At 32.3% G+C, this 9,634-nt stretch overlaps 1 protein-coding gene across 2 annotated transcripts; it reads right to left on the reverse strand.

Annotated features, from left to right (window-relative positions):
- Positions 1-186: 186 nt before the first annotated feature.
- On the reverse strand, positions 187-9,381 carry LOC105227988 (uncharacterized oxidoreductase YjmC). Of its 2 annotated transcripts, none has more exons than XM_049459368.1 (4): positions 9,224-9,381; positions 8,467-8,852; positions 1,860-2,812; positions 187-659 (listed from the first exon to the last, which is right to left on the reverse strand). In XM_049459368.1, the coding sequence occupies exons 2-4, from the start codon at positions 8,705-8,707 to the stop codon at positions 501-503; spliced, it is 1,353 nt and encodes a 450-aa protein (XP_049315325.1). In that variant the 5' UTR covers positions 8,708-8,852; positions 9,224-9,381; the 3' UTR covers positions 187-500. The 2 variants fall into 2 exon arrangements, with proteins under 2 accessions (XP_049315325.1, XP_049315326.1); XM_049459369.1 differs by having other exon boundaries at positions 8,467-8,720; positions 9,224-9,380.
- Positions 9,382-9,634: the final 253 nt, after the last annotated feature.

A 9,634-nucleotide genomic window follows, 5' to 3' on the forward strand; every position in this document is an offset into this window, starting at 1 on the left:
GTTTTTTTTTTTTAATTTTTTATTGATTATTTTTTTAAATAAATTAAATAAAAATTAAAAATTATAAAAAAAAAATTCTGACCCACCCTAATATGTACATATAATACAAATAAAAAGCTAACTTTAATTAAAAGCTTTAGTCGCTGCAGCGTTCTATCTTAAACCTTCAATCAAAAAGCTCGTTTGTTTTTGTAAAATTTTTTATATAACTTTGGTTCTTTGTTAGAAATAAAAAAAAAAGATTTATACAAGTATATAAGTGAAATGCGCTTAAAAATGCAATAACAAAAAAATAATAATTTACAGCTTAAATTTTATAATCATTAGGCACATCATGGATATGTTAGCACTGACATATGTACACTGTACCGTTATGTGTACTCGCTGCCAGTTAGACCGGCTTAGATTATACAGCAAATGCAATTACATACATATACATATATAAAATGCAAAGATAAAAGCCATAACGTATGTATGTATGCATGTTTGTCTTTAGCTACTTAATTAAAGCTTAACGGTTTAATATTTAAGCGTTCGGCTAAAGCCGCACAAGTCTTTAGTTGATTTTCCAAGTACTGGATGCCGCCAGCTTTGTCCACCGCTTTCATATTCAAGTCCTCTTTGTCACCAGCGACCAAGACGGGTTTCGAGGGGTCGGTCTGTAAGGAAGGAAATCAATATTTATTCGATTATTTTAATCACAATTTTTTAATTTAAGTAAATAAAAATTTTTAAATTATTTGTATACAATTTTTTTAAGAATTTTTTTGGTTGTAAGTATTTTTTTATTAAATATTTGTTTTTTAGTTCTTTTTTTTATTTATATATTTTGAAAAATAAAAAAATGTTTGTTACTTAATTCTTTTCTAATTATGTTAAGTAATTTGAAAAAATATATTTCAATTTCATTTTTACTATCAAAAATATCTAAATTTTATAAAATTTTTTTTTAGTTTAAATTTTTAATTTGTTATTTAAAGATTAAGTTTCATTAATAAAATTATCTTTTAGTAAAAAAAATAATTATAATTATAATTTTATATTTTTTTCCTGGATTTTCTTATATAAATATTTTTTTAAATTAAATTGTTTAAATATATTTGGAGTTATTTTTTTTTAGAAAAAACAGAAGAATACATAAAAAAAATTATTGTCAAAAAATTTGTAATTTATTTTTAGCTTCGAAAATATGTCTAAATTTTTATTTTTACCTAGACAGCATATGTATATCTTAATATTAAAATATAACAAAAAATATTCTTTCTCTAATTAAAAAAAAAAAAATATTTAAAAAAAATATTTAAATTTTATTATTAAAAAAAATTTTTGTTTAAACAAATTTTTAATATTTTTTTTAAATAATAAAACTATTTGATGTATTTCATATAAAAAATTATTTAAAAAAAGATTTTCAAAAAATTTTGAATAATTTATAAAAAAAAATAATATTTATTCAAAAAATAAGAAATGTTTTTAGAAAAATTTTCAAGAAATTTTGAATAATTTACAAAAAAAAAAATGCATACACATTTTTATTTCTTTCTTTTAATATTTTTTATGTAAAAGAAATCAAATAATTGTATTCTTTTTGAAAAAATTATTTTAATAATTAAAAAAAATTAATATTTTTTTTTAAGAAAGGATATTTTTATGTATTCTTTCATGTAAGATTTGTAAGAAAATATATCAAATTCAAAAAATATATGTTCAGTTATAAATAAATAATTTTCTGTTGAAAAATAATATTTTTAAATTATTCAAATATATTTTTTCTGAATATACATTTAATGCTCTTAGTTTTTGTTGTACACATATATGAATATAATATATACATATTATATATATATCTTCCTACTCACCGGTTCGCAGCCACGCAGACGGCCGTTGAAGTCAGTCATACGATCCTCAAAACCAGGCGCGAAGCAATTGGGATCCACAGCAATGAACACTTGACCCAAGTCGGCCGCTGTATTTGCGCCCGCATGCGTCCACTTGCGCACCTTCGTCGAGTAGTTGGCGCCCGCTGAGACACCAGAGAGTATGTCCACCATAGCGCCGAGTCCGTAACCCTTGTAACCGGAGGAGATTTCCGGGCCACCGAGCGGCATTAAACAGGCCGTGCTGAAAGCCAGTTCAGCATCGTTGGTTTGCTTGCCTGTTGGATCTTGCGCCCAACCATCGGGCAGGGGATCGCCTTTGCGACGTTGTATTTCGATTTTGCCCACTGCAACCGCAGTGGTAGCCATATCTAATAGGAATTTATCATCCTTAGCAGGTGCACCAAATGATATTGGATTCGTGCCTAAAGCAGCCTCCTTTGAGCGTGTAGGCGCCATCAGTGGTGATGTGTTTGTCGTGGTAATGCCCATTAAACCCTCCTTTAGTGCACGCAGCACATACCATGAGGCGATGCCATAGTGATTCGAGCCCTTGGCACATACCCAGCCGACACCAACCGCTTTTGCTTTCTTAATAGCCAAATCCATGCAGAAATTACCCACAACTACGCCCAAACCATTGCGGCCATCCACCCACGCAGTGGAGGGTGTTTCCTTTAGGATTTCGGGTATGGCACCACCATCGGTCGAGTTGATCGCCAAATCGTTAATATACATTTCGAGACGGTTCATGCCGTGACTGAAGTGACCACGGTAATCGGCACCCACCAGCAGGTCGGCCATGGCTTCGGCGTGATCCTTGGGCACGTTGACGGCCAGGAAACAGTCAGTCATGAAGCGTTTGGACTCGGCGACCGCCACCAATTTGGGTTGCTGAACACTCGACATTTTTCGGTGAGAAATGCGACGATTATCTGAAACAAATGAAACGATTTTTTTATGGCGAATAGATATGAATTTCTTTCTTTTTTGCACAAAAAATCGAGCCAGTAAAACGGATGCGACGATCGCGTTCGATTGTCCGCGTACGAATGAAATCGGTTGGGTTGGCTGACTGATATTTTCGTTAAAATCTCGCAAATAAATGAGTGTGGTGCAAAACGAACGGCGTTAGTCGAGCTTAATGGCGGCGCGGTAGGCGCAGGGGAGTGTGTTTGTTTGGTCTACGGTACATGACCAAAGTATTGGTTTGCTTGTATGTGTGTGTTTGCTTGTGCTTTGCTTCTAAATTGGTTGTTTTACGTTGGAAGCTTATAAAATTTTGTTATCAGGCTTTGCTTAAAAAGTTGAGCAAAGGGTCGTGGTATGCGAAAAAAGCAACAATGTCAACATGAGCAGAAGTCTGCTTGACAGCACCACAAATGGGCAGCATGTGTGCGTTACTTATTTAGGTCTGTTGTGTACATACACACATACAAGTTTCTGCTACAGAATGGTTCAAAATAAAGTATACACTTATTATGTTCTATGAAAATTCTTAAAAAAAAGACTTATGGAGGGAAAGACGTGTTATATTAATAGAAAATTTATATTTTTGAAATACATATGCTTTCTAGCACACTCTCGCTGAAAAGTATTTATCTATATACAAAATATTTTTAAATTTTATATTATTTCAAAATGTTGTCACTTAAGAAAATTTTAAGTGATGCAAAGCAAACTTTAAAAAAATTATACTGAACTAGACCTGAGAACGATATATCTAATAATGTATAATCAACTTTTGTTACAAATATAATAACGTAATTTGAAGAAACTCTCTGAAGCTAACATATTTCTACACACAAGGTCAGGAAAAAAAGAACCTGAATTTGATCGATAAGTTTGTTAGACAACTATATGCTATACAATGATCTGATATCGGCGGTTATGACGAATGAGCAGCTTCTTGAAGAGAAAATTACGTTTACCAAATTTCAAAACGATACCTTAAAACCTGAAGGACGGCCGACGTACAGTAAAAGCTCGCTAAAACGTTTAATACATTGTTGTTGTCATAGAGGACCTTTTTCGAACAATTTTATCTAATTAATGTTTTCATAACAATCGGATTACACTCAGGAAACACATGATTTCTTTAAGACTCTGAAGTCAATGTGATCGCTATTATTCTTCTTCTTGATTGGCATAGACACCGCTTACACGGTTATATCCTAGTTTACAACAGAGTAGGCTGTTTACTTTTCATTGGGGGCGTTTCTACGTGGCGAGCCCCAAACCCACCACACAACCCTGGGGAGAAATACGATGCCTTTAAACGGATGTTCTTTGGCTACCCAGAGAATACTTGGTTTAAGAGCGGAAGTCGTAAGCTGCTTGAGCCATATGTCAAAGAATCATTTCTGACCACTCTGAAGTGAATGGCATTTTGAATCTATAATTCAACGGTAGTACGAGTATTTTGAAAAAGATCATCTTCTTATACATATGTATTGATGTATGTACCTTGGTGCTATACGTGTTGCTTGCCAACCAAGAGAGGTTGGTATTGCCAATGAGTGTAATCGGACCACTGCCACGCCCACTAATCGCCATCAATCGAAAACATATAAAGTGCCATAAATAAACACTAAATTAAGATATAAAACTGTAATTTGGCACAAGGGATCGCAGTAGAAGGGGTCACCTGTGAGCACGAAATTTTGAAAAAGTGGGCGTAGTCCCGACCTCTAATAAGTTTAATGTTCATATCTCGTAAACCACTAAGGCTACAACAACTAAATTCGCCCAGCACGAATTTTACAAGAACTCCTAGCGATAATGTGAAAATAGATGAAATAGATGAAATCGGATGAAAACCCCGATCACTCCCCATATGTATAACGGTACTGTTCAAAGCTGCTAAAAGCGCGAAAAATCGACAACTAAATGGGCCAGAAACGTAAAAAGGCTTTATAGGAACCGTAGTAAAAATGTATCGCCCAATTTTTGGTGAAATCCTATATCTCGGGACCCGACTTACCGATTTCGATACGATTTGGAACATGACATTCTTTTCATATTACCATATCAGGCTGTGAAAATGAGCGAAATCGGCCCACTTCCCATACAGCACAATTTTAAATTCCACTTGATTCTTTTACTTTCCAGGACAGAAATAAAGAAGCAATTAATATACTACCTTTAGTAGATGCCACTTTATGACAGAAAATTTTTCAAATCCAACCAAAAGACCCCAGCTACCGACTATGTGGACCCCCAGTACCTATAGTTGACTTTTGATCGAAAAAGTCGGTCAATGTGTGCTATATATAACTGAAATTAAGGGATAATCTTTATCTTAAAATGGTTTGTCCGTTCGTCAAAAATGGGTTGAATGAGACCAATACTTCCCTTAGCTCCCACATGCTTAATATAAAGATTTTCGAACTTCCCGTGATCTTGTACCGCTATATCGGTCAATATATCAGTTATTCCAATAAAAATAAAAGAGCGTATTTTACTCATAACAGTGTATCTTTGTGCCTAAAATAGATTAATTTTTTCGAAAACTTGGCAGAGCCCCTATATAGTAACTAATATCAGAATTTTCGAACATCCGGTTTACTTTATTTTATATGATTAGGTTTACACCTTAAAGTATTTCCCTGGTTTTCGTTCTTGCAAGTTGCAAGAGTATAAAATGTTCGATTACTTACTCAACTTAGCTCTTCCTTACTTGTTTGTATATAAATATTGCATAATTTTAATCAAGTGTAGATATTTCTATGAACAGTTGTGTGTTATCAAGTTTTAAAACATGTGTTGAATACAAATAAAATTTAATATTTATTTTCACCCAGACATCGCTGTGTATGTAATATGCTGGTATGTATATGCGTGTGCGTCTTGCGAATTTTAAGATAATGCTAATTTTATTTATAAATTGAGTTTTATCAGCCTCATTAGACATACATACATGTGTGTATGTATGTAGACTGTATTTGCTTTTATGTTAGGCTAATTGTATAATTTTTATTGATTTTGCTTTGATAGCAGCTTAGTGGAACTTAATAAACAGGTGGTGAGGTGAATGTATGTGCTATCTGTTTGTATGTTTAAAAAAGCCTATCTCATTTTTAAGTATTTTTTATTAAAAATAATTAACGAATTAAAGATAAAGCAGGCACAATACCTTAAAATCTCAAAAATTTTTAATAAAAATTAATTTGTACTAAGTTTCTCTGTTCAAGTGGCATTAAAATCAGTTCAAAATTTCCAAACATTCATATCTTTTTATATGAAAATCGCAATCATTTATTGTTACTAAGAAACTTTGAACAACAAATAAGGTGCTCATTCATTATAAACAACTGATAACACTTCAACACTCAAGCAATTAAGACAAATTACAAACGTGGCAACACACAGCCAAACATATAAGGTAAAGTTTGTGATTGATATTTACAATTTGTTTGAATTTAAGCCTTGAACTTGAGAATTAACAGCGCGCACGAGCCTCCCATGAACAAACCTAGACAGGGCATATACATATGTACAAACATGTATTTCTATATACATAACTATACATTTATAGATAAAAAAAATATTCAAAAGCAATAATATTAATACGTACATATAAGATTTATATGTATTCTTAAGTGTCACAGAAAGGGGTGTGCGTCACTTTACTTTACGTAAAGACCTAAGAATTTACTGCTGCGGCGATCAGCCAACAAATACGCAAAATGAAAAAAATACGTATGGAGAACAATAACATGTGCCAAATACTAGATTTTTATGTATTTGTGTGTGTATTTTGCATTTAAAACAGATGCCGAAACCATTGTAGGGAATAATTTCTAAGTGTCAGAACGAGAGACTGGTGCTAAACTACTTTTTTTGATGCTGATTTTGAACTAGTTGCTAAAATCGAAGTATGAGTAAAGCACGTCAGGGATTTTAATGAAGAAAAATTAATTAAATTTTCACGGTATTATTTACATATAGAAATTTTTTGTTTGAGCATACTTATGCAGTGTTCAGAATTTGGGAAAAAATATTTTTGAGGTTAAGTTTACAGAAAAATTTAAAAAAGTAAAATATGAAAAGCTTCGTATTTATATATTGTAGCACTGCTTTGTCAAATTTCTGGAAGATATTTCGTCTAGTACAATGTTTTTTATACAAGAACTAGATTTTGATCGATCAGTTTGTAAGGCAGCTATATGCTATAGTGGTCCGATCAGAACAATATGTTCGGAGATTATAGCGTTGGCTTGAAAAATAATACATACTAAATATCATGAAAATGTCTTGTCAAATAAAAAAGTTTTCCATACAAAAACTTGGTTTTGATCGATCAGTTTGTAAGCCAGCTATATGCTATAGTGGTCCGATCTAAACAATATGTTCGAAGATTGTAGCATTGTCTTTGGTAATAATTCATAAAAAATTTAATGAAAATATCTTGGCAAATAAACAAGTTTTCCATACAAGAACTTGATTTAGATCGGTCAGTTTGCATGACAGCTATACGCTACAGTAGTCCAATATAGACGGTTTCAATGAATATGCAGCTTTTTCAGCGAGAAATAGACATGTGCGAAATTTGGAAACGATTTCTCCAAAACTGAGGAACTACTTCATGTTTATAGAGGTAAGCAGATGAACCAATATCGCGAAAATTTGGCAACACTTCAATTTGCTGCGTGGTTAAACATCGATAATATCGCGAATAAAGCGTGTGAACCGTGAATTTTTAATATTGTTCTCTCTCCTGTTTTCATTGTTGTTGTTTATATAATAATACACTCGTGATCTCGTGTTCGTTATGTAATAGATTTAGCAAAATTTTTAATTAAGTATATGTGCCCCAAAATATACAAACGTACATACTTAAATACCTTTTTGTATACAGTGAAACTTTTTACTTAAAATATTCCCTGGACTCTTAGAAAAATAATGAATTCTCACTCGCACTAAGTATGTGACTAATATGTTAGGTACACTGGAACTGACAGGCGTTTATTTTTATCTTTAATTGCTTACTCCTAATTGTAGGCAATGTTTTTCAGCTGATGCGCAAGGCTAAAGAAGAAGGTACTAAGAAACCTTAAAGGAATTACTGAACTAAATTAATTTGTATTTAATTATTTTATTTTTTATTTTTTAACATAAAAAAATATATTTATCTGAACATTAGAGTAAATGAAAATACATAACAAATTAACTATAAAATGAGACGTCAGGAATAACTTATGTATATGTAAATTTAATACTTAATACCACCAAGATAACCAATACAAGGGTTTATTTAACGAAATCTCTTTTCTTTTAAATTTTGTGGTAGAATTCACGTCTGGTCTGAGTAATTTTTAGAAAATACAGTCAAACTAATGCAAAGCAAAAAACATTTTCTCCGAAAAAAATGTTTCTTGAAGACCACAATCAGTTCTAAATAAATGCGATTTTAATTATAATTACCCGTTACAAAAAAAAAAAAAACAAATATTAAACCAAATTTTGGCACCGATTTTCTTAATGAGATGTTAAGCTACAACTAAGAGCGTAAAAATTAACGTTACCTCACAAATTCATGAATAGTAAGGCACTCAGAGAATAGACAAAATTCCAATAATCTACTCACCATTATAAACAATTTCCGCTGCCGTCGCAACATATGTAAGCTGATTTAGTTTTCCACAAAGCATTTTGCCGCTTGGAGTTAAGCTATTGAACTTTTTGGTAAACACAGCTGTGGCCAGCTGATTAGACGTATTGTCTTGTACATTGCCACGTAAATATTTGATAAGTACAGATGAGGAACAACGCCACTGTGCATTATTGATCGTGCGTGTTGGTAGACTGAAGAAAGTCAAAGATGTCATGTTGTTGTTGCGACTAAGATCCGAATAGACAAATCAAATACGTAATCAGACGCAGCAACTATTTCTTATCAATAATTAGCACTTTGTTTTGCTGAGAGACTAATCAGCTGTGATGATTATGTGACGAGTTTGTTGTTTTTTTTCGCTAGTTAGTTGTAGAATAGTTGTTGAATGATGACGTTAAGCAAGCATAGAGAGAAAGAGAGAGAGAGAGAGATAGAGAACGAGAGACGATAAATTAAATTAAGTATTAATTGTTCTTTAATATTTCCAAGCACACTTGTATGAGTTTATACGTTTTATGCACTAGTAATAAGTTTATATAAAGAGTATAATTAGTATTAAACACTTTTATATAAATAGCAACAAAATTGCAAGTAATTTTCACTCGACAAAATTCTTGGTTTCACTTTCCGCCTTTTTTTACTATTCGCTCTAAGCATGTTCTTCACAAATACGTGTCTGAATTTAGTTCAACTTTAAGGTCAAACATTATTTTTGCACTTTAAAACTCACTTTGCTAAAAAATGTCTTCAATATTCGCTGACACGCAAGTAGTCGTAAAGTCAGCAGCCAGTAAAAAAACAAAGAAAACAAAATGCTCAAACCACAATCAACCCGGTATAGCGCCCGCGTCCAGCTCTCACTGCCCACTGATGACTGCCGTGTCTAATGCTAAAAATTATACAAGTAACATGTACGTATGTATTGTATGACCGCACAGCCAACTATGTAGCCTTCGTTGAGAACATTGGCATCGCCGAAACGTTTCGGGAACATGCCAAACTAAAATACATTCGCTCATTCCCTGTAGTCTCTTTCTTGAAAAATTGCTCGCTTAAGCGCTTACAAAGTATTACTATTTGTTTATATACCTTACGTATTTGTTACAATTTTCAATTGTAGTAAAAGTCAGTGAAAAATTTA

The sequence above is a fragment of the Bactrocera dorsalis genome, chromosome 5, assembly GCF_023373825.1.
Source record: "Bactrocera dorsalis isolate Fly_Bdor chromosome 5, ASM2337382v1, whole genome shotgun sequence".
Lineage (NCBI taxonomy): Eukaryota > Metazoa > Arthropoda > Insecta > Diptera > Tephritidae > Bactrocera > Bactrocera dorsalis.

Bases quoted from the DNA above. Each gene is read 5' to 3' on its own strand.
- LOC105227988 (XM_049459368.1), bottom strand. From the start codon at position 8,707: ATGACATCTTTGACTTTCTTCAGTCTACCAACACGCACGATCAATAAT. The intron at 2,813-8,466 runs GTGAGTAGATTA...CATTTGTTTCAG, and splicing joins AGCGGAAATTGTTTATAATG to ATAATCGTCGCATTTCTCAC. The intron at 660-1,859 runs GTGAGTAGGAAG...CCTTCCTTACAG, and splicing joins GTCTGCGTGGCTGCGAACCG to ACCGACCCCTCGAAACCCGT.